The 24,826-nt window shown below is 49.7% G+C and overlaps 1 protein-coding gene across 4 annotated transcripts in view; it reads right to left on the minus strand.

The window, feature by feature from the left end:
- Window positions 1–3,693: 3,693 nt before the first annotated feature.
- Window positions 3,694–24,826, minus strand: part of MUC4 (mucin 4, cell surface associated) — a 50,395-nt gene continuing 29,262 nt past the window's right edge. For all 4 annotated transcript variants that reach the window (XM_082392251.1, XM_082392250.1, XM_082392252.1 and 1 more), the window contains 20 exons: window positions 24,427–24,582; window positions 23,180–23,310; window positions 21,614–21,702; window positions 19,688–19,867; window positions 19,379–19,504; window positions 18,504–18,623; window positions 17,949–18,157; window positions 17,107–17,197; window positions 16,481–16,648; window positions 15,796–15,897; window positions 15,144–15,377; window positions 13,900–14,037; window positions 12,116–12,297; window positions 10,384–10,543; window positions 9,223–9,402; window positions 8,791–8,864; window positions 7,453–7,517; window positions 7,135–7,367; window positions 5,277–5,439; window positions 3,694–4,292 (listed from right to left, as the gene is read on the minus strand). In XM_082392251.1, the coding sequence (XP_082248377.1) occupies window positions 4,103–4,292; window positions 5,277–5,439; window positions 7,135–7,367; window positions 7,453–7,517; window positions 8,791–8,864; window positions 9,223–9,402; window positions 10,384–10,543; window positions 12,116–12,297; window positions 13,900–14,037; window positions 15,144–15,377; window positions 15,796–15,897; window positions 16,481–16,648; window positions 17,107–17,197; window positions 17,949–18,157; window positions 18,504–18,623; window positions 19,379–19,504; window positions 19,688–19,867; window positions 21,614–21,702; window positions 23,180–23,310; window positions 24,427–24,582 (2,991 nt within the window). In that variant the 3' untranslated portion in view covers window positions 3,694–4,102. The remainder of the gene's footprint in view (window positions 4,293–5,276; window positions 5,440–7,134; window positions 7,368–7,452; window positions 7,518–8,790; window positions 8,865–9,222; window positions 9,403–10,383; window positions 10,544–12,115; window positions 12,298–13,899; window positions 14,038–15,143; window positions 15,378–15,795; window positions 15,898–16,480; window positions 16,649–17,106; window positions 17,198–17,948; window positions 18,158–18,503; window positions 18,624–19,378; window positions 19,505–19,687; window positions 19,868–21,613; window positions 21,703–23,179; window positions 23,311–24,426; window positions 24,583–24,826) is intronic.

A 24,826-nucleotide genomic window follows, 5' to 3' on the forward strand; every position in this document is an offset into this window, starting at 1 on the left:
GATCTTTTTACTATCTCCACAGTTTTGCCTTTTCCAGAATGTCATATACTTGGAATCATAAGCTATGTAACCTTTTCACTTTGGCTTCTTTCATGCAATAATATGCATTTAAGTTTCCTTCATGTCTTCTCATGGCTTGATATCTCATATCTTTTTAGTGCTCTGTAGTATTCCATTGTCCGGATGTACCATAGTTTATTTACCTATTCATCTACTGAAAAACATCTTGGTGACTTCCAAATTTTGGCAATTATGAATAAAGTTACTATAAACATATGTATATAGGTTTTTATGTGGATATAAGTTTTCATCTCCTTTAGGTAAATACCGAGGAGTGCAATCGCTGGATCATATGGTAAGAGTATGTTTAGTTCTGTAAGAAATTGTCAAACTGTCTTCCACAGTGGCTGCACCATTTTGGAATTCCCAGGAGCAGGGAATGAGAATCCCTTTTGCTCCACATCCTTATAGCATTTGGTGTTGTCAGTGTTCTGGGTTTTGGCCATTCTCATAGGCGTGTAGTGGAATCTTATTGTTTTAATTTGCAATTCCCTAATGATGTATGATGTTGAACATTTTTTCATATGCTTACTTGCCATCTGTATATCTTATTTGGTGATGTCTATGCTCAGGTCTTTTGCCTATTTTTTAATCAGGTTGTTTGTTTTCTTGTTGTTGAGTTTTAAGAGTCCTTTGTATATTTTGGATAACAGTCCTTTATCAGATGCATCTTTTGCAAATATTTTCCCCCAGGCTTGTCTTCTCATTCTCTTGAAAGAAGTTTTTAATTTTAATGAAGTCCAGCTTATCAGTTCTTTCTTTCATGGATCATGACTTTGGTGTTGTATCTGAAAAGTCATTACCATACCCAAGGTCATCTAGGTTTTCTCCTATGTTATCTTTTAAGAGTTTCATAGTTTTGTGTTTTACATTTATGTCTTGATCCATTTTGAGTTAGTTTTTGTGAGGGGTGTAAAGTCTGTGTCTAGAGTCATATTTTTGCATGTGGATGTTCAGTTGTTCTAGTACCATTTGTTGAAAAAGCTGTCTTTGTTTCACTGTGTTGCCTTTGCTCCTTGGTCAAAGATCAGTTGACTATATTTATGTGAGTCTATTTCTGGGCTCTCTATTCTGTTCCACTGATCTATTTGTTTATTCTTTTAATAACATCACACTGTCTTGATTACTATAGTTTATAAAGTACTTAGCTTAAAAGTAAGTCTTGAATTAGGTAGTATAGGTCTTCTGACTTTGTTCTTCTCCTTCAGTATTGAATTGACTATTCTAGGTCTTTTGCCTCTCCACAGAAACTTTAGAATCAGTTTGTGAATATCTATAAAAAATCTTGCTGGGGTTTTGATTGGGATTGCATTGAATCTGTAGATCAAGCTGGGAAGAACTAACTTCTTGACAGTATTGAGTCTTCCTATCCATGGACATGGAATATCTCTCCATTTATTTAGTTCTATGATATCTTTCATCAGAGTTTTGTGGTTTTCCATATATAGACCTTGTGTATATTTTGTTAGATTTATACCTAAGTATTTAATTCTATTGGTTGGTTGCTAATGGACATGGTAACGTGCTTTTAATTTCAAATTCTATTTGTTCATTGCTGGTATATAGGAAAACAATTGATTTTTGTACATTAACCTTGTATCCTACAACCTTGTTATAATTGCTTAATAGTTTCAGGAAGGTTTTTTAGAATCAATTCTTTCAGATTTTCTACATAGACAATCATGTCATTTGTGAACAATGACAGTTTCATTTCTTCCTTCCCAATCTTTATACCTTAAAAAGAATCTTTTGTGTCTTATTGAATTAGTTAGGACTTCCAGTACAATGTTGAAAAGCAGTGGTAAGAGGGGACATTCTTGCCTTATTCCTGATCTTAGCTGGAAAGCTTTGAGCTTCTCACCATTAAGTATGATGTTAGCTGTAGGATTTTTTGTAGAGTGTGTGTGTGTGTGTGTGTGTGTGTATGTGTGTGTGTGTGTGTGTTTTAACAAGCTAAGGAAGTTCCCCTCTATTCCTAGTCTGCTGAGAGTTTTCATCATAAAAGGGTGTTGAATTTTGTCAAATGCTTTTTCTGCATCTATGGATATGATCATGTGATTTCTTCTTCAGTCTGTTGACGTGATAGATTACATTAATTTATTTTAAAATGTAGAACCAGACTTGCGTACCTGGGATAAATGCCACTTTATTGTGGTGTATAACTCTTTTTATTCATTGTTGGATTCGATTTGCTAATATTTTGTTGAGGATTTTTGCATCTATGTTAATGAGAGATTGGTGTATAGTTTTATTTTCTTGTGATGTTTTTTTCTGGTTTTAGTATTAGGAAAATGCTGGCCTTACAGAATGAGTTAGGAAGCTTCCCTCTGCTTCAGTCTTCTGAAAGAGATTATAGAGTTGGTAGAATTTCTTCCTGAAATGTTAGGGATCAATAGAATTCACCAGTGAACCTATTTGGGCTATGTGCTTAATTCTTTTTTTTTTTTTTTTTTTGCCACGCCACCCAGCACGTGGGATCTTAGTTCTTCTACCAGGGATCGAACCCTTATCCCCTGCAGTGGAAGCGCAGAGTCCTAACCACTGGACCACCACAGAATTCCCATGTGCCTAATTCTTGATAAATGAATGCTGGGGTTAAGTGAATGTGGTTCTATATGGAGACTTGATTACACTTGGGGGCATTTGAGGGTAAAACGACAGACTTGTACACACTGGGAGGCGCTTCACCTGCTGGGTGAAGTCGTTCTCTACGTAAAGCAGACAGTTTGGAGTCTCTGCTCAGATCAGAAATCATGTTTCTCTTGGAACTTCTTCCAACACCACTTACTCACCTACAAGTCTGAGCCTGATCACCAGGTTTGTATCACGTGACCTCTTTTCCTACTCTGTGGTTACACTTGATTGTACCAGGGAGGGACAACTGACATAAGCTGGACCAATCAGATTCTCTCTTCATGGATTTGGGATATAGGACCAAAAGGCAACTACCCAGCTTCTGCATAGGATTGGAACCGAGGTGCTCTGGACACAGGGGGTGTGGACCAGTTGTCGCTGGAGTTGTTATACCAGATATGTGTAAAGTTCTGCCTGCTAAGAGAGAAGGATGAGGTGGAAACTGATCAGGTTCCTGGGAAGAGCAGACAGAGTGGGGCTGAGGGACTATGGGGTGGAGCAGCTCAAAAGACTCCAACTGGGGCCCAGGAAAGGACAGAGAAAATGTATCAGGGGTTGGGTACCCTAGATCTAAGGATGGGGTGGTTCCTGGAAAGGGAGCTGAAATGATTTAATCCTTCCTCCAGGGAACACTCCAGATAGGAAAAGGCACTGCATACTTATCCTCTTGAAACTGATGGGCAGAGACCAGCAAGGCAGGGAGGGGTCCTGGCAGAGAGTTGGGGATACTCCATATGGGGGTATCCTTACCAGCCTCCTCAGAGGGCCAGGCCTTGGCTTGTGTTGGGGGGAGGGGAAGAAAGGGATATGGAGACTGAAGCAAAGATCCAAGTCTGGGCTGGAGTAACCGAGCTTCCCGACATGGAGTAACTGAGGGCTGAAGCAGGACTGGGTCCAACCGACCTCGGCTCCCTCCACCCTCTGTCTCAGGCCCTTTAGCCACCAGAGGAAAATCATGAATGAAATCCATGGCTTTGGGAACACAAAAAGTCAGAGGGATTTTATTTAAATAGACTTTAATTAGAAGTAAACTGGAGACTTTTGTGTGCAAATGTATTTTGGTTTTTAATTTAGAGCCATCACCCCATCAACTCTGGTGTGCGCACGTAGTGTTCCCGTAGGTCACTGTCCTCTGTGTGGGTATGCCTCTGTGAGAATCCATCTATTTATATAGTAGGCCTTTATGGCCTCTTCCTGTCAGCCTCTGCGTCTTCCGTACTGACAAGGTGTGGTCTTTATTATTCATTCCCATTATTCATTCTTCTTAAAGAATCCTGAATCCTCATCAGTCACCTTACTTCTTCCAGTCTCCCTAAACCACGGCGCCTGGGAGTGTGTGCAGGTGAGGCTGGGGTGGCTCCTGAGGTATCATAGGCCACAGCAGCCCGTTCGGGGCAAGGCCTCAGCTTTAGGAGCCCAGCGGGTAGGAGAAACGGGTCCCGGACCAGCCCCAGAAGCGCAGGAGCACGAACAACACGACCCCCAGCAGCAGGAGGGCGCCCAGGGCCCCGAAAAGGATCCCGAAGAAGGCGCCGAGTTTCAAACTCAGGTGCTCACAGCGCTCGCCCCAGGGCGTGTAGATGGAGAAGGGCTCACAGCTGGGGACAGAGAGAGGGGACACGGTCAGCAGGGCGCTCAGCCTCCCCATCCCTCCTCTCTGTCGGGCCAGAGGAGGTTTTCCACGACAGGCTCGGCTCCCCTCTAGGGAAGGGGCGGACTCAGCCCTGACTTGGAGCTGAGGGGAGGCCACTGGGCTACCAAGGCAGGCGGGGACGGGGAGTGGGGGGGTGGTGGTGAATTCATCTAAGGTCGCCTCCACAGGGACTTCGGGGAGGGGCGGGGCTGGCCGCAGGTGAGCATGCGCAGTCACAAACCCTGCTTGCGCCCAGAGAGCTGGGGTCCAGTGCTAGGCTCCACCCGCCCCCTTCCTTGGACCCGGGAGCGGAGAGGGCTGGGCCCATCTGCAACTGCAGTGGGAACAAGCGTAGACGGAGGGCACTGATGTGACAAGAGGGCCCAGGTGGCGCTGCCCCTCTCCATGGCAGGCCTGCGGCCTAGTGCCCTCCCCTCACGGGAGACCCTCAGACTGCTGATGAACCGTTGGGACAGAGGGCGCCAGTTTGAGAGGGCCTCCCCTGACTGTTACTCTTAAGGAGGGGCAGGGCCGGGCCTAGACACAAGACAATGGGTTCCTTTTCCACAACGAGGCAGCAGGCTGTCCACCCAAGAAGCAAAATCAGGTGGGAGAGTCTGGCTTTGGAACCCCGATCCTGTTACTTAACTTGCTGGGTACCTTAGGCAGATTCCTTATCGTCTCTAAGCTGCAGTTTTCTCATCTCTAAAGTGGTCATAATATCTACCCAGTAGCTGGTTTGAGTTGATAGGTAACATAGCAACTTTTTCATCCGCACAGTTTAGGCATGGACACATCTTCTTTTCCATTGTCCCTTTCCCCTCTGATCCCCTTTCTCTTAATTACAAATGGAACCATCCTAAATTTTCAGACACCATGGCATTTCTGGACCCCTTGCAGCTTGGATTCCCAGCACTGCCCGCCGCCTCATGCCCCCAGCCCCGCCCACCTGCAGCGGGGCCCATCGGGCAGGTGCTGGCACTGGCCTCCGTGCTCACAGTAGCCCTCACTGCATGGGGACACGCAGGTGAAGCCGCTCTGGGGGTGGAAGACCAGGTGGTAGCCCTTGTATCCGCTGCATTGGAAGTAAGTTTCCAGCGTGCTCACATTCACTGTCAGGTGGGATAAAAGTGAATATAGAAAGCAACCAATTAACACCAGATCTATACCTTTTGGATAAAGAATTCCATTTTCAGGCACTTATCCTGAGAAATAATTGGAAACACACATGAAAACTACATATGTTCATGGAAGACCAGAGCAGCATGGTTAATAAGAGCAATGATGTTCAACAGGAGTGGTTTTGTTAAATATTGTGCAACTGATAAGCACCACGGTATGAAAAATGCATTGGTTAAGAGCATATGCTTTGAAATCAGCCAGACCTGAGTTGAAATTCAGACTCTACTACTAACTGGTTGTGTGATTTAGGGGAAATTTCTTAACTCTTTCAGCCTCAGTTTCCTTATTTTTAAAAGGAAACTACCTTGCTGTAAATTTTAAATGAGGTAATATATACAGAGTATTCAGTACAGTGCCTGACACAGGAAGCCCTCATTAAATGGTCACTATTAGTATAACATTCTTTTTAAAATCTATTATAGCACACTATATTAAGACATATTGTAAAATAATATATGAAATTGGAATGTGTATACAATATACAAGATAATATGTTCACAATTATTTCAGTAATGAGGAGGTTAACAAACATTAGGTATGATTTGATCCCTTTGTTGTAAATAAATTTATATGTGTGAAGGTTCCTATGCATAAAAAAAATTCAGAAAAATAGGTGCAAAATGGATTTGTCTCTGGGGACTGGGATTACAAGTGATTTTTTTTTTCTTTTTGTTAATTTGTGTTTCCTAAAGTTTCTACAATAAACACATTGTACTTGTATAATAAAAATTGTGGGATGTTTGTTTGTTTGTTTGTTTTCTCTAATAAAAGGCACAATCAGGTCTGGGGTGTCCTCTTAACCCCAACCCTACCCCCCTACCACCCATACGCATGGTAGTTTGGAGAATTTCACATCGTTGTCCCTGGGACGGAGGAGGCTTAGCCTGGATTCTAAAAGAAGCTCTGGCTTGGTCCTGGACCCAGGTAACACAGCAGCTTCTGTTGGGTTTGACATACTCACTGCCCTGTTCTCTGCCTGACTCACAAAATACAGTGGGCTATTCCTTTCCTTCCCTGGCAAGCTTGCCAACCTATCTCATTCCTGTTCCGGGATAATTAGGGGCTGTCAGAGTTGAAAGGGACCTCAGAAATCCCATCTCATTTTCCAGATGGGACTGTGGAGGCCTAGACTGGGGATGGCTTTTGCATGGGGTCACACTCTTTCAGGGAAGGGATATCTCTGCCCCTGGGCCAGGTCTCCAGCCTTCAACTTAATATCTCCAGCTGGAGGGCAAAGGCAAAAAGAATGTCCTTGTTTATGTTTATAAAGTACAATGGTCTTTTAACCAAATCATTAACAATTTTGTGGAAAGAAAACCGCTAGCAGTGATGGTCAGGAAAGCGGCAGTTGGAGTAATTGCTCTGTGAAACTGTACACGTGGGGATTCATCAAGCAGTATTTTGTGCGCCTGTTCTTGAATTTAGAAGGCTGGTGGGTAAAATGTTCACAATTTCTCTCAAAAATTACAAACAAAAAAACCTAAATTAACTTAATTTTTGTCTGTGGCTCGCTGTAGAACACATTTCAGCCATGGGTTTGTGTGGGCTGCAGATCTGTGACAGGCTCCCTCTGCTTACCTCCCCCCTCAGCTATCCCAGTAGCTGTCCCCAAGACAGTGACTCACGAGCCGTCATACTGTACACGTCCCTCCTGCGGATGGGGTGGAAGGTCACGTTGTTCCTGGGCCCCGCACTTCTCTTCCACCTCCTCCATGGAGTTAAGAACGCCTCCACCACTGCGTCTAGCAGCTGGGTATTCAGGAAGTTGATGACAGGGCCCCCAGGGCGGTACTGGAACTCCGAGATGATGTTCCAGCAGTGAAGGGAGCTTCCTGAGGCCAGTGCTGTTGGGGGTTCACTGTATGGGAGGGGTGCAGTGAGGGGCCAAAGGGTGAGGAGTTTGGGGGAGGACCCGGCGACCAGGTGGGGACAGTCCCACTTACATTCGATCCACTTGTCTGTTCCAGAGAAAGGCCCGCACATCCAGGTTCCTCAGTCTGTAGGCCACCTAGGGCAGAGGATGGGAGTCGGGGTGGAAGGGTGGAAGTGAGGGTGAGGCCCAATCCAGAGAGGAGACCCTTCCCACTTTAATGCACATATTCATCCCTTTCTGTTTCCTTCTTCCCTTTTTTTTTTTTTTTTTCTGGCCACACCCCACGGCTTGTGGGATCTCAGTTCCCTGACCAGGGATTGAACCCAGGGAACTCCCTGTTTCCTTCTTTGAAGATGAGGACCCAAGACACCAGAATGTTTCTTATGCATTTCTGCATCCCCACACCCCAGCCTAGCCTGGTGACTGGCACAGGTCCCTGCTTAATAGAAGTTTGTTGGTGAGTGAAGGACTTTACATATCCTCACCCCCACTTCCTATCACAAGGGGAGAATCTGAAATGAATGACCTCTACCTTGCCTCTGATCCCCGATTTACCCATTCATTCTCTCCCCACGTGTATATTGAACAGAGATTATATTTAGCCAGTCCTAGGGGATGGTCAGGTGTGAGGGATGTCAGTGTGACTTAGGAACAGTCCATTCTTAAAGACCCATAGTCTGGCGCAGTAGACAAATGTCAACAGATTTTACCATACAGAGTGTGGAGTGCTGTAGTAGTAGTAGTAGCAACAGTAGTAATAATCATTTGGATAATTTTTTTAATACATTGTGTTTTAGGCACCGTGCTGAGCGCTCTACCTACATTATCATTTAAACCTTGACACAAACCATTGACATAAGTACTGTTATTACTTTTATTTTTACAGATGGGAGTTCAAATAATTTGTCTAATTATTACACCTGCTCTAGTGAGTGGTAGTGTCAGGATTTGAACCTGGGTAGGATTCTAGAGCCTCAATAACTCAACTATTGTGCTACTTTGCCTGTGATTGGGGAATGGACAAGGGCGTGGGAGCCAGGAAGAGGGAGGCCCAGTTTCCTCAGCAAAGTCAGGGAAGGCTTCCTGGAGGTGAAATGCCCTCTTGTGTTTCTTCCATATACCATCCAAGGGCAGGTCTTGAGGGATGATCGGAAGGACAGGCTGCATTGACTCGGCCACCCTGGACTCTATTCATTGAGTTGGTCATTCTAACCCCCTTGGAGGTCTCTGTCCTAGGTCTTCCTGCTTTCCTCACCCTCAGCCTTCCCTGGGGCAGGAGGCTCCAGCCTCCTCTGGCAGTTGAATCTAGATGGATTATGAGATGCAGAACGCACAAGCCATGGCTAAGACCCCGCCCTGAACCTGCCAAGACCCGCCTCCCCACCCAGAGCTGGCCTGCAGCACTGACCGAGGCATTGACATCTGCTTGGGAGGCACCTTCGTCTTCAATGAGCGAGAGATGGATGATCCTTAAGGGAAGCTCTGGAGATGGGAGAAGGAGGTCCATAATCACCTCACAGGTTTACCAGGAGGATCAGCAGAAGTGGCCAAGTCTGCTGACCCTCACACAAATGCATGTTGGACTACGGTCAAGTCTTCCCTGACTCTTGTCTTGCTGAGCTGTGAGGTCACCTTCGGTCTTTCCTCAGCAGACTGCTCAGGCCCGTGGGTCATGCTGTGACAGCTGCCCCCCACTCGCTCCCATAGCCTACAACTTACCACCACCTGAGGGAAATTTGGAGTTGTGTCCTGTGAGTTTGAGGGACTTAGCCTGGCCCCCAGAGCCCCATATCGTCCCCCAAGGCGAGAGAAGTGGGGATGGCGGAGTATCTGGTCATACCTAGACGGACGGTTGGAGGGAAATTGTTCCCAGCCAGGAAGCAGCGGCTGTCGGTGAAGGCTGGGGGGCAGGTGCAGGCGGGCTGGCAGGCCAGAGCCTGGGAGATGTAGCAGTGGCCGTTGTTGTAGCAGTAATTCTCAGGGCAGGACTTGTTCTGACAGAGGAAAGGGTTCTCCAGAGCTGCAGGGGGAGCAGAGAGGTCAGCAACACCTCACTCAGCAGCAAGGGGCGGCCCCCGGCCCAGGGAAAGCTGCTCCCAGGACAGGCTTGACTTCTTTCCCGCAAAGCCCACTTAAACTGCATTCTGCTTGTGGGCCACTCTGAACCCCAAACTATCCTTCTTCCTTTTCCAGACATTTCTTTGCCGGGCGACCCTTTTTCCCCTGCCAGGTAAGGGTTCTCCTAATTCTGCTGAGGGAATGGAGCAGCAGCCAGGGAACCAGAAGTATCAGACCCTTCCCATCAGGAAAGGACCCTCTTTCAGGAAAGCCCACCAGCCTGTTTTCTTCACTTCCATCCCCTTTTCTGCCTTTATAAGGCTGTGGTTCTACCTCTCTGGTCTCTGCTCAGAAGATACAGTGGTCTCTAGATTTCACTGGGGCGCTTCAGGGGGCTTAGTGGAGGCCTCACCGTGATGCCCTCATGACTCTGATGGCTCAAAGGTCGAGCAACAGATGGTGGAAGGAGGACTCAAAGGGAAGACGAGGCACCCCTGTCACCAGATGCCCATGGCAGCACCCCCGCCCCCCAGCCCCCCCTCACACAATGTCCTGACTAGGGAAATGCAGAGACCCTGGGCCTTGCATCTCTGAAAACCCCCGGGAGCCTGAGGGCCCCACCCCAGCGTACTTCTGGTTCCCTGGCTGCTGCTAAAAGTTCCCTCCCCTCTCCAGGCCATCTTCAGTCTTTTGCCCTGGGTTTCCCCCAACAGTGCCTCAGGGCTGCTCAGCTCTGGCCCCTCCTCCATGCCTGTACAATCTCTTCTCCTTCGGCCTCACACCCTGCCATACCCACCTTACCTCCTTACCATACCCACCTGTACTGTACATTCTAAAGACTTGCTGGAAAGGGGGGAGAAATGGTTCGCCCAGTTGTCTTAGGCCCTCGAGATGTCACCTGTCCCCAGAACCTCCTCCTGCCGAGGCCCTGTCCCCAGCTCACGTGCACAGTGACGTCCATCCCCAGTCAGGTTCGGTGGGCAGGCCTCGCAGCCCTTCCCGGAAATGCACTTCACATTCGGGAAGCACTGCTCGTCACAGGGGTCCTTGGAGTGGTTGCAGTAGCGGCCTAAGGTGTTCCCGTCACACCTGCAGTCGGCCACCTGGAATGGGTTGCTGATCACTGGGTGGTCAGGAGGCTGAACCATTAAGGGTTTCTGGGGTGTTGCACCAACCCCTCTGGTCTGAGAATCCATGGACCCTGAGTCCTTGTCTTAATTCTGCCAGTATCCACTGAGCAGTTTCTTGAACAGGCCCTGGGCCTGCACGTCCCTGTCAAAGGCAGACCGTCCCAGGCCACATGGCCTCCCTGGGCCATCCTTTTCCTGAGCCCTCTGCCTGGCCCCTGCCCCGGAATCCCAGCCTCTTCCCTCTCACAGCAAATCTCCTTGCCTGAAACCCTTCCTAGAGTAAGACAGGGGCTAAATAAATAAATATTCTACTATCCCTGGAAAACTGGATCCTATGTAAGCTGCAGTTTCCTGCTCTCTCTTCCCTTGCTGACTCCCAACCAAGAAGAAGGAGGTTCGCTGCTGAGCACAGTGAAAGCGCGCAATAACCAGAACAAGGGCACAGGGAGGGGAATCGTCCAGATCCTCATCAAGTTCCTCATCTCTCTTTTCTATCTCGCCTACTGAGATGACGCTGGAAAGCTCCCCGAAATGGAACCCTTTAACACTATGTACTGCCAAGACTGGATATCTTGGGATATCTAAAATAATATATTGATTTTAATCTCTTTTCCCCCCACTCTGTATATTTTTCCTTTTCTGCCTCCTGGACTCCTCCACCTCTCTCCCTTTCAAGTAGGAATTCTCTGCTCATGCTTCAGGAGAAGGGTGTGTGTGTGTGTGTGTGTGTGTGTGTGTGTGTGTGTAAGAGGTGAAGAAGGTAGTGGGGTATTGCCAGCCGAACACTTTCCTTTCTGACTCCCCCCAAAAGGTGGAAAAAAAAAAAGCAGATGGGGCCAGATTCATGGACTTAGGCCAAGTATCTTGGCTAGAAACTTGAATGGAGAAGGATTTTCTTCAAACTTCAAAAGAGATGCTTCTTTTAGTTGGAGGAAGAGAGTAAAAAGGGAACAAAAAGGTTTTGGGGGGACCAAGATCAGAGGGATCTGTACTTCTCTTCCCAACACCATGAAGATGAAGCCCCAGAGAAATGGCTACGCAGTGCTTCTAGGCAGATGGGACCCTAAGCCACTCTGCAGAGGGTTTCCTGTGTCTGAGCAAGGCCCAGAAGCCACAGAGCACTCCCCTATGTCTGAAGGGAGGGTGCATGGAGCTGTGATCCGTGTAGACTCAGGCCCAGGGACCACATGGGCACCTTCCTACCCACATCTTACTGTCTTACTTCACTGTCTCACTCCAGAACCATGGAGCTGGGAACCACTGGGCAGCTCTAAGAAAGATTGAGGTGGAAGTTTCCTGCCAGCCTGGCTAAATGGGAGCTGGGAGATAAAAATTCAGTTGAGCTATAAGCAGTAAAGAAAGTTCTATTTCTTACACTTGTCAGTTTGTGGCCCGAGATTGGTGTCTGCTCTACTCACCTACCACAGCTCCACCCGCCTCCCATCACACACATTAGCACAGAAGAGCTGAAGGACGACATCCTTTCAGTTCCCACTTCCTTTCCCTCAACTTGGAAACCTCCCCCCAACCCTCTTCACCACTCACCTCCAGGGAGGAATCACCCACCCAGCTGGTCTGGTTATATAAACACTGGCTCTCTGCCTTGCACGCACAGACCACCGTCCTTGGCTTGAGTACAGATGACAAGTTGTCCTTGGCACTTCTTGCTAGAATCTCCAGAGTAAATGGTTCCAGCAACTTTGGTGTCCATAGCAATGCCCCATTCTCTGCCCCAGGGAAGACGAGACTGTTGAGAGCTGGAGGCCTCAACTGCTCTGCTCTCTGCCACCCCAAGTGCTGATGCTGGACTTCCCGCACCCCTCTCAGACCACCCCTCCAATTTTCTCCGGCATTTCCTTGAGCAAGGCTGGTTTCCTGGAGTGATCCTGATCACGCCCCGAGCTGGAGGTGGCACCAGCCCAACTCAGGGATCATAGGGTGGACCCTCACAGAGGGGGAGGCAGCTGCTCCCCCTGAAGAGACCCCAAAAGGCAACCCTGCCTAGGTGTGCACCAGGATGGGACATCCAGGGGGGATGGAGGATGAAGGCCAGGATCCACCCAACACTTCCCCAGGCTACACTGCAGGCCAGACTGACTTCAGCTTCATGGCATCCTCATCCCTCGCCCTGATTTCTCACCCACTGCTCTCATTGCCTGGACTTTTGACCAGCCACCTTCGGACACCAGACTACAGTGTAACACTGCTACCTATCAATAAGGACTCTTCTGGTCCAAACTGTCTTATGTTTTTCAAGAAAATAGGAACGTCTCCTTAAAACAGTAGATTGAGAAGAGCTGATAGTAGGGAGCATAACTTCCAGGCCAGCACTCTTCAGGATAGGAGCTCAGTGGAGGAGAAAATCTCCTGATACTATTAATTTGGCACCTGGGAGGACGCTACATGGAGCAACAGGGTACAGCCAAAGCAGTCCCTTCTTATGCAGAGAAAGAAAATGAGTCAGAGAGGTGCTCAGAGCTCAGAATAAGGTCCCTAAGGGCTTTGGTTTAGCAAAGAACAGTCACCAGCTTAATTAGTGCTGGCAACAGAAGGCAAGCTACATCCTGTGGGCTTTGACTCTCTTTTTTTGCGCTTTTTTTTTTTTTTTTTTGGCCATGCCTCGTGGTTTGTGGGATCTTAGTTCCCCAGCTGGGGACTGAGCCCGGGCCCACGGCAGTGAAAGTGCCGAGTCTTAACGACTGGATTGCCAGCGAAGTCCCAGATTATTATTATTATTATTAATCTGGGAATTCCCAGATTATTATTATTATTATTGACCCAGATCATGGTTACAGGCCTGAAATGGGGTCTTCACACCATTACTGGGAGGGAAAGATGAAGCTTTGCTTGGTCCCAGCGCAGAAAAGCAGATAAAGAGAGGCAAAGTGAGGTAAACATGGTTGACAAACATAAAAATAGTGAGAAAGGTACCAAATGAAGTTATTCGCATTTCTTTAAATCTCGTTCCATATTATATCCTTCTTTCAATAGATATGAAAATGTTTTAAATTAGTATTTGTTAATTGTTATATTTATTCTAATGATTTGTTGATTGCATAAGGATGATTGCATATTATAAGACTGAGATGAAATGATCTTTGAATCAGTTGTACGTGCCCAGAGACAGTCTAGCTAGCCAGCCAAATCTCCATAAGCCCATCACTACTATTCACTGGGGGCACCTATTTGAATTATAGGGATTATTCCCAAGAAATGTTGGTCCTGGATATTCCAATGGAAAAGTGACATGAAGTTGCACAGGGTATAACAAAATTACCCAGAGCTTGACTCTGACCTCATCTGCTACAGCCCCAGCCAAGGATTCTTACCAAAGAGCTTGAAGTCAGTGCAGTTGTTTCTGAGAGTGAATGTGACGTCCTTAGTGCTGCTGGTGTAATTAACCAGCTTGGCCTGTCCCATGTAAGCTTCCATCACATCAGGACCCTCAATAGAGGGGGGGTACTGATCTGAGACACAAAGAAGGAATGCGAGGAGTGAGGCAAGATACTCTCTTGCCTTCTGGGCTTCCTGTTTCTTTAGTCCTCTCTCTTGTGTGAAGCATTGCCCAGGCTGTGACCTACCTCCAGAAGCAGGAATTATTCTGTGTACCTGCTCTCAAACACATGCAGAGTAGGTTGTGGTTGTACTGCCCACACACCCAAATCTTTATTCTCTCTTTTATCTTCTCCTCAAACAGGATTCAAGTTCTTTCCTGATCAGAATGTTATTCTGGGCATGGTATGAAGTGAATCAGAGGTCAGGGTTGCTCAGACCATTGCGGAGTTTTACCTTTGGAAGAGGGCTGTAAACCATGAGGGTAACATCTAGATGGGCTTTGCATTTGTCAGGAAATGGAGAGGGAGTAAAACCTTTGCACTGGTCTCTGTGTTTTGGAGCCCTGCTATTTCCATACAATTGTTTATTCATTCATTCAGTCAGTCAGTCATAACAAATATTTACTGAGCATCTACTCTATGGCTGGCACTGTTCTAGGTAGTAAGGATGCAGCGATGAACAAATAATAAAAAAGATACCTATGAAAATTAGAAAATATGTTAGATAGTTATAGATACTAAGGAGAAAAAATAAAGCAGGGAAGGCAAATAGCAAGTGGAGGTGAATGTGAAATTTTAGGCAGGCTAGCTAAGAAAGGCACTGCTGAGAAGGTGACATTTGAATAGAGACTGGAAGGAGGTGAGGGACGAGCTTGTGGCTCTCTGGGGGAAGGGCATTCCAGGCAAAGAGGATAGCACGTGCAGTGTCTCGGAGTCGGGTGTGAGCCTGGCATGTTTGAAGAACACAAAGAATCCAGTGGGGCTGGAGTGGAATGAGTGAGGTGGGAAGTCCTAGGAGAAGAGTTTGGAGAGGCAATGGGGCCAGATTGGATAGGGCTTTGAAGGTTATCATAAGGACAGGGCTGGGGAATCATGGGACGGTTTGAGCAGAGGAATAACATGAGCAAAAGAATCTGTTAAGTTTTAAAAATGTGGAGCTTAAAGGAGTGTCGTGGAAGGGGGTCACCTCATCTGCTCCCTAACTCTGCACATGCCTCCCCGGGCCTCATACCACTTACTCAGGGTGGTGTTCATCTGCTGGTATTTTCTAAAGAGCATCCCAGTGTACAGTCCAAGGCTTTTGTTTCCTGTGGCCAGGGCATCGTAGATGCATTGTTTATCTCCATTACACTTGGAGGTCAAATTTTCATTCAAAGATTTGTTTCCCGACAGTTGTGAAAAGAAGACAGGGGTGAAGTTGGAAGGCAAATGGTCGTCCCTCTTGCCAAAAAGGCTTGTTCCGTTGACTTCCCCTAAAACACACAAGGTGCGATGGTGGTGGCACCAGGGTGGGACTCCAGTTATATTTCTGCTGTGTCCACCCCTTACCCTTACTTTATATGGTTTGGGTGGGGGAGGGGGATGTGGAAGGACAGAGTGACTTCCAGCTTCTGAGTCTGGAAGTCCCCACTCTAGTGAGTGGGGGCCACCCAACTTCCTCGTCCTCTCTGCCAGGTAGAGAGACGCAGGTGGGACGGAAGTGGAGGGGACAAATCTGGGGTGGAGGGGACAAATCTGAGGTGGCACCAGCATCCTCAGGTCTCTTCCTTCCAACTCCTCTCTCATAGAGGACAGAGGTCTGGTCCCCACAGGCCTGAGGGAGACGGTGCAGCAGCTTCCTTCATCCTGGCCCTACCCCATCTGCCTGCGGACCCTGCGGCTCAGACTCACAGGCCATTCCATAGTGAAAAAGCATCTCCTCGGAGCTCCCTGGGGGAAGGGTGGAGCCATTGGGCATTCTGAAGTCATCATCTGGGTTGCCGTTCCAGAAGCCTGAGGGACAGAGCAGGAGTCAGCCACCCTGGGACTGTGCCCCCCCCCCTTCCCTGGGGAGCCTCCAACAGGTCACATGGAGATGTGGGGAGTAGGGGGCCTGCGAAGCGTCTTTCAGTTGCATCTGTTGTCGGTTCAGTCCTCCAGGAGGCCAGGAGAGGACTATAGCCTCAGAGCCTGCCCCTCTGCTTCAGGGAAGGAGGAAATGAAGGAGGAAGTGGGGAAAGAAGGGAGGGAATATGGGGGATGGGGGAGGGTGGGAAGGTGTGAAGCCAGAGGGAGGGAGGGAGGGAGGGAGAGAGGGGAAGGGTGGCTGCTGGCCCCATGCTCCCCAGAGCCCATGCTCGATGCCCCCTCGGCTGCCCTGGACCCGGAGCTTCAGGAGGACGGGAAGTGAGCCTCAGAGGTAGCTGAAGAGGTCCCTCCTCCTTCCTGCTGCTCTGTACCCTCAGGGCTCTGTTCCAAGGAGGCTGAGAAAGGAAACTCCACCTGTGATGTCCACAGGCCCACTGGAGGTAGAGATGCTTACGGGCTGGGGGTTCTGAGCTCCTACTGCAGAGGCAGGCTCCTGCCTGCTCCTTACCCATGAGGCCCTCTGTGCGGTTCTGATACTCCTCCGGGAGGCTGCAGGAGGCATGGAGGATGTTGGAGAGAGCGATCACTGAGATGGTCACTGCCCCATCAAAGTTGGCTGATACTACGGAGCCATTGCGGGTCATTACAACTCCAGAGGTGTTGAACATCTCCTGGCCTGGAATGTTGGGAGACAAATGAGGAAAAAGCCAGCGTTGGAGACCTGGAGGCCCAAGACTTGGCAGTAGTGAAGTTTCAAGATGCAGAGAGGAGACTAAGAGCAGCTGGGAGATGCCCTGCAGGGTCCTACTCCAGTGGCCCCAAACCACACTCACAGGACACCTTCACGGCCCACCCCACCCCCTTCTCCCTGGGGACTGAGGACGGGCTGTCATAGAGAGGCTGTCACAGCCTCAGGGGAAGGAGATGGGTGAGGAGGGAAAGTTTAAGGCCCAGCTCTGGTGAAGAAACTGCTCAGGCACAGCTGCTGGAGGGACAGCAGGGGTGGTGACCACGCTGCTCTGCCCCGATGCCACTGCCTCTCCACCCCAGCTCCCTTCTCCCTGGTGCTGGGCACCCTGCTGATCCTGACCCAGGGTAGCAGGAGAGGGCAGCTGACGGCTGTCCCCAGCCTACCTATTGCATCTTCACGGTTAGTCTCAAATGTTACAGTCTGGTTGTTGAGCAGAACGTGGATTGTGTCACTGGGCTTAAGGAGCCATTGAACCTGGAAGGGAATTGACAGAGGCCTAAGCCCGACCTGCAGGTGGGCCCAGAAACTGAGGAAGGAGGCTACAGAGAGCTCAGAGCCTGGGGCTTGGATGGAGGTGAAGGTGATGGGGAGTGTGACCATGAGGTGATGTAGCTACCAGGTGTGAGGCGCTTGGCACGGGCCAGGTTCTGAGCGAGGCACGTTTCATAGATTAGCTTTTAAATCTCACAACGGCCCTGTGAGGTAGGTAATATTAATATCCCCATTTTACTCTAAGGAAAAAGAGGCACTGGAAGTTAAATTGTTTCTTCAGTCTCACAGCCAGGACCCTAATCCTGTGTCTCCCAGGTTGACTCTTTCTTTTTTTTTCCCCATTATTTATTTATTTTTATTGAAGTATAGTTGATTTACAATATCGTGTTAGTTTCAGGTGTACAGCACAGCAATTCAGACATATATGTATATGAAGAATATATATATATATAATTCTTCAGATTCTCTTCCCTTATAGGTTATTACAAAATATTGAGTATAGTTCCCTGGGCTATATAGTAGGTCCTTGTTGGTGATCTATTTTATACATAGTAGTATGTATGTGTGTTAATCCCAAACTCCTAATCTGAACCACTGCTCTGGCAGGATGCGTCCTCCCTCCTTCCTGCTCCCTTCCCTTCTTCCTTCTCTTTCTCCTCCGGGGCCTCAGTCTCCAGCTGAAGGTCCCTGAACTAAAGGCTCCCTGTGAGGGGAGCGCCCTGGCCCCACTCACCGTGATGGGGTCCAGGCTGCTGGAGTTGTATTCAGCGGCGAAGGCAATGAAGTTGGTGGCCTGGGCCGAGCCGGTCTGGGCAGTGCGGCCCTGCAGCAGGAAGGAGGAGTTTCTATCTCGGGTCCGGACCAGCAGGAAGTCTCCCAGCCCATTGAAGGTGTAATTGGTACCATCCAAGGTGGTGATGTGGGGGTCCCCAAACATCCAGGCTGGAACAAAGGAGGTACCACGTTGGCAGGGCAGACCAGGGAAAGACCTGGGAGACTTCAGCCTGGAGAGGTGCTCATGGAGCATTTAACCCTCCCCGAAAGCCCTCTTGTGCTTGTGTGCCCCCTCACGTCCTCTCATTACCTCCCCACCTACCACACCTCCCCCTCCGCAGGGCCGTGTGTGAAGTCCCTCCTCTGCCACACTCCGCACACACCTCCACCTTCCCTTGTGGTCACAGTGCTGCCCCAGGAAGCTTGTGCCGCCCCGGTCCAGACCCCGAGAGGCTAACCCTCCCCAGATCTTCCACTTCAGCCCTGCCCCAGGGCTGGGCTCCAGCAGCCTCACCCGGCCTCGGGGGCTGGTACCCAGCGCAGCTGACGCGGGGCCTCCTGAGCTGGTACAGGGCACAGAAGGAGGGCTTGTCGTTGAAACGGCAACACCAGTTCTGTGGCTCCAGTTCTTGGTCTGTGGGGAAGAGCAGCAGGTTGGGGGAGATGAGGGACCTGCAGGACCCAGCTGGGAGGTTTGGGCAGGGTGATGCGGGCGGCAAGGGCATGGTTGGCAAATCAGGCCCACATGAGTACAGATCCCACCCTGCTTAATGACCTTAGGCCATTGACCAGTTACTATCTCCCTTGTGGGCTTGTCAGAGCCACGTGGAGCAAAGCCCCTGGTGGGCAGGCACAGTGTCCTTCCTTTCTTGGAGGGGGTAGTCTGAGTCCCACCGCTCTCCAAACGCTGGGAGTGGGAGGCTGTGGCTGGTCGTCTGGGGACTAAGGAGGCTGCTGAGATTGCAGGGAGGAGGTGGGGAGCACATGCTTACCCTGGGCCCCCAACCCTGTCCTCTCTAGCTCCTTTGGAAGGTCTCTGCGGGAAATGACTCCACATCTTCCCCCAGACAGCCTGCTAATCTGGGTCAGACCAGGCCCCTCCCCTTCCCTAGAAAGATGTCCCTACTCTGGGCTGGGGCTATGGGCCAAGTGGAGATGGGGCAAGAGGAACTCAGTCAGAAATCCCTAGGATGCCAGCTGGAAGGGATGTCGGAAACTTCCTAATGTTACAAGATCAGGAAATTGAGGGGAAGTAGCTGGGAGGAAATGGGGACAAGAGGCTTCATTCTGTGGGTCCCACTGCTGACGTAGAGCCCAAGCTGGTCTCTGACAGTGAAGAACAGAAAGCTCCAGAAAAGGCGGGGTTGAGTTTTCCGTGGACACACTTACCGAACTGCCAAGGACTCTGCACTCTCCAGCCTTGGAGAAGCTCTCCCCAGGGTCCGTAGCTGCAGCACACGCCCCCTCGCCAGGAGGAGAAGCTGCACAGCTGCCTGCTGCCAAGGCCCGACCAGGCTGCAACAAGCCCAGACATACTCAGGCCCAGGATGCCCGTGGTGGTGGCGGCAGTGGGGTTGGGGTGCTTCCAGGGAGGAACTGAGGGTGCCCCAGAAGGGAAAGGTCAGGCATGGCCAGAGGGAGGGAGTGGGCTTGTGGGGGACACTGGGGGTGCCTCGAGAGACAGGAAGGAGGTGTCACCTATGTTGATGGGCTGGAATCTCAAGTCCCATAGTCCCTGCCTCCAGGAACACGGGCAGGAGATCTGGTTCCAGCCCCAGCTGGGCCACTGAGACTGTCTCTTCAACCACTGCAGGCACTGGAGACGGTAGTTGGGCTTTTCTTCTTTGTGTAGCTTGTAGATTTGCAGCCCTCGGAGGCCTGGGGGAGCAGAGGAAGAAGGGGTTATCCCAGGGCCTGGGGCCACAAGCTCTGATTTAGCTTTAGGGACAAGCAAAACTCATAAATGCTCCCTCTGTATGTCACTCCCCCAACTCTGGACAGCTCTTCCAGGGATGAACCCAAATGAGACTGGCAGGGATTCCTCCCCAAAGGCCCCTTTGATGTGACGTTCAAAATCCCAGAGCTTGGATCTTAGGGTGAAACCCTGGGACAAGTGCTGGGCAGGGAGACCTCACCTATACCCAACTCAGAGCCAAACCCTGGCCCTGGGCTTCAGTCCACCCCATTCTCTACCCTCATGTCTACTACTCTAAGTTCCAATACCTGCCAATCCCCCCCAAACCAGTTTCTCCTCATGCACCCTATATCTCAGTGAGTGATGCCACCAGCCACCAGCCACATGCTCAGACACTTGCACAGACATGCCAGTGGCCAAAGAAGCCAGGATGGAGGCTGACGCTCAGAGGCCAGCTGGGGAGCCACAGGGAAGCTGGCACGTGAAGCAGACGCTTGCGCCAACAATACAAGGCTGAGGAAGCTTCCTCTGTGCCCAGATGCCATCCTTGGAAACGAGAAGTAATTGGGAGAAGAAATCCTGAAGGGGGTTTGAACTTTAAATAGACCTTTAATTAACTGTAAGTTACTTACCACCCACCCCAGCTGCATGAGTGAGAAATGGGGCTCCAGAGTACAAAAAAATGCAATAGGACATAATGTATTAGATTTTGATCCTGTTCCCACACAAAAGAAGAAATTATCAAGATAACTACAGTTTGATAAGGTTTTGAAAAGAATAATCATTGTTTATGATTACCTGTTCATGTATCTTCTCCACAATGGCCTGGTATCAAGGGAAACACACCAGATACTCTCCCCCAAAACACACACACACACTATCACATTGCACCCCCTACATCACAAGCAGATGCATCTGGATAGAAGGGACTTAATCTGATAGGACAGCTTTCTCCACAAGATGGCACTCATGATTTGACTCAGCTTCTGTTTACCAGAATTTCTTGCCATAGAACAAATAGAACTGGATTTATGCTTCACAGTTTACATGGCTAATTTCTAATGCTAAAATATCTTTTGTTCTGTCACATTTTGGAAACTGTAATTTCTTTCCCTTTGGGGCCACCAGACAGTACAAGTCATGGAGGAGGCCCATGGGACCTAAAGTACCGGCCTTCTTACCAGAGTGAGAACTCTCTGAGACCAACAGAGTTGGTCTTTATTTTTTTCATATTTCTGGCTCTTAGCACCGTGTCCAGCACACAGCAGGTACTCAATAAATGATGACTGAATAGATGTCAGATCCCCTGGAACTCCTTTTTGGTAGATCCATTAAGGGATCTCATCTGGGTTCTCACTCCAGCTCTGGGACAGGACAGTTGGAGAATTGTCCTAACTGCTCATTCATGTCCCCCACCTCCTGCTGTACCCCCGTGCTCACTTCCAGGATCTGGGCCCCCTCTCATAGCCCTCCTGGGTTTGGCTCATTCCAGGGAGAAGACTCTGTACTACATGAGGGTGCAGGAGGTACGCTGCTCCCTGGGCAATGCCAAGTCTGGATTCCACCTGTGGGAGGTCAGATTGTGCTGGAAACACCCTTTGGGACGGTGGAGATACAAGGGAGCTGCCCCTCTAGGACTGTCATGGCACACGGAGTGCGAGACAGAAGAGGACTTGAGTCCCTCCAGTGTGATAAGGTGGCGCTTTTACCTGAGTTGGAATCCAGGAATTGGTCTGGACGATACTTCTCCCACACTGGCTGGAATGTCAACGGGCTGTTTTTGAAATACCCGTCTCCACTGCAGGCAAAGGAAAGAATCTCTGGCCTCTGTCACACACAGACTCTTTCCCCTCAGTAGGCAAGTTACTCATTCATCCGGCCGGTCAGTCAGCCAGTCACCCACTCGGTCCGGCCAGTCATTAGTCATCAGCTGGTCAGTCAGCTATTCAGTCAGTTTGGCAGCCAGGCAGCCAGAATCACTGACTCCCAGCGCTAAGCAGGAGCGGGAAGGAGGCGGATGGGGCAGGGGTAGGAGGCCCTAATTTATTCCACATCAGATGGAGAAGTGCAGGAAACTGGTCCTGAGACAGGGGTGTGAAAGAAACAGCTCAGGCCTCCTTCCTGTTAGTTTCCCTTCAACTAGGGGTTGGCAGGGGGCGCTGTAGGGGACGGTTGGTTGTGAGGGTTAGGAGCAGTCTCTGAGTTAGGAGGACCCGGGCAATGGGTGCTCCGCCCCTCTCCCCACACCCCGGGGTGGTGTTTAAGCACTGCTCCAGGAAGGAGGGAACCCTGGAGCAGAACCCGCAGCCTCTCTGGGTGCACGCCTCAGAGCAGCGACTCCGGATCCTTTCTCCCCTTTGACACAGGACAGATGAGGCACATGGGCGTGACACCTTCCATGGGTGCACTCAGAAAGGTGTGAAATTCCTAGCTAAGTTGGATAATTCCGCTACTTTCTCCTCCAGGGCACATCAAAAAGCAAGTGAAAGCAATGTAATTATAGGGGCGATCCTGAACACACTCTCGGAGAAAAACCCTTGCAGCAATTACCAGTAACAAATTACATGTGACCTTCACAACTGATTGCACACACACCATGGTTCAGAACTGTTGTGTCAGAGAATGAGCCACCTCCAGCCTTGGGAACCCACGCCCGCATCCACGCGCCATCCATCTCTCTGCTCTCCATCTTTGCCACTAACCCCACACAAGCTGTTGGTGCCCCTGGGTGAGAGGTTAATTCTCAGCCCATCAGAAGTCAGGAAGGCAGATTTCAGCATTCTATTTTGGATTCAACTTCCTGCTTTGCCACTTCCCAGCTCTGTGACTCTGGGCAATGACTTGTCTATTTGTACCTCAGTTTCCTTACCTGCAGAATGGGTAGTAAATAGTATCTCCTTCATGAGGTTGTTGTGATAGTCAAATGAAATAATGCCTATTAAGTACTTGGTGTAATAAATGTTGGCTCTTATTGTGATGTTATTTGAGAAGTCAAGAGAGGACAGCTAATGTCAGTGGAAATCCTAGAAGTCAAAACTCTGGGAATTATTATCACTGTGCACGGGGATTGGGGTAGGGAAGAGAATGGCAGGGTGAATAGGGATCTTTTAATCTGAAACAGCAAGAAGTGGGAACTGGAGTCCGTGTGAGTCAGAAGCATTGGCAAGGAGGAATCCTGCCTTGTCCTGGGGGGGATGGAGTGTGTGTGCAGCTCAAGCCCTGCTCTGCAGGGCTCCAGTTATCTGCTCAGTGCTGACAGCCCCTCCCTGTCCTACCTGGAGAAGCCCATCAGGACGGGGTTGCCTGGGCGCCGGGTCACATCCCACTGCATACCGCCGCTTTGGTAGAGAAACAAGGCGTAGGACCTGCTCCCGTCTGTGGAAAGGATGGCCTGGTAGGTGCTGGTCTGGGGGTTGGCAGGAGACAGACACAGGGATGCCTGTGAGAGATCTGGGATGTCCCACCACCCATCCCACTGCCCCGCCACCCGACACCCACATCACCTTTTCCTGGCCTACCCAGAGCAAAGGCATGGGCTTAAAATATAAGTAAGTTTGGAATTATGCAGAGATTTCACCCTAACTGTCAAAGCACCTGCCATGGTGGATTTGCCTTCTTTGTGACTTCTTTCCAGGGAGGGAAGGTAAAGGACTCTGGGTTAGAATCCAGTTAGAAGAGGGTCTGTATGAGAAAGCTTCAGCAACCTGAGAGGTTAGCCAAGACACTCGAGAGCTGGGAGAGGCCTGAGGAACTTCCTCTGGGATATTTAAGGATATTGTCCTAACGTCCCCTCACCCTAAATAGCGTGGAGGACCACGCAGGTGAGACTGGAGGTTCTCTGAAGGTGGGTGTCAAGCACTGGGCTTGTACAAAGTAGGTAAGCAATGAACTTGTTGAGCCAATGAAGAAGTGAGTGACTTTTTAGACCAGACACGAGGAATAACTTTGTGACTGTCCGAGCGGTGAGGCCCCAGAGAGAAGATTAAGGAGAGCCTGTGGTGTGCCCCCTTCCAGTGGATGCATTTCGGTTGAGAGCCAGAGTGCGGAGTCGGAAAAACCTCAGTTCCAGGCCTGGCTTTGTCATTTGCTAGCTGGGTGACCATGAGCAAGTTGCTTAACCTCTCCAGCCAGCATCCTCCTCATCTCTAATACGTGGATAATAATATTAGGTTGAGCCATATAAAATTGCCAATAGGCAGCCACTTCTGACTAACAGAAATTTCATGTCCCATGTTTCAACTCCTAATACCCAGTGCTCTGGGCTGGTGTGATGTCATGTAAGCGAAGCCCTGAGGCACACCTGGCACGTGGTAAGTGCTCAGGAAACAGGGCGGGGGTGGGGGGGCATTGGAGGTGGAGGGATGGGGGATGGGGAGGCGGGGAGGTGGGCCGAGAGGGGAGTGCTATAATCAGCCATCTGTCCTTGAGTCAGAGAGGAGTTTAGAAGAGTGGGCTCTGCCTAGGATTCTAGGATGTCTGACTTCCAGGTGGTTCACAGGGAAGTGCCCATTGTTCCACTCACCCCGATGGTCCCCCAGGCAGGATAGGCGGGGGCATGAAACCACGTGACCTTTAGCGTCCACCTGGCTTTGTATTTCCGGGTGTTTGTTAACATTTTAATCCAAGACTCCACCTCCCTCACTAGCAGGTTGTATTCATCATAGAGAGTCTCGTATTCCTAGGAAAAGAAGGCAGATACGGACAAGGAAATGAGGGTCCCAGCTCAATACTCCTGAGGGACCCCCCACTTTCTGCTCACTTTAGTCCACCTGTGTCTCCCATCCTTCCCCCTCCCAGGCCTACATTTTCACAGTTAGTGCCTGTGACCTTAAGATAGATCCAAATTCGGGCCACAGGGAAACCTGGGGTGTGTGGAGTGGAGAGTCGAGGCCCAGAAACCCAAGTCTTCTGGACTTGAACTT

This window comes from Balaenoptera borealis (genome assembly GCF_965194805.1).
Source record: "Balaenoptera borealis genome assembly, chromosome: 5".
NCBI lineage: Eukaryota > Metazoa > Chordata > Mammalia > Artiodactyla > Balaenopteridae > Balaenoptera > Balaenoptera borealis.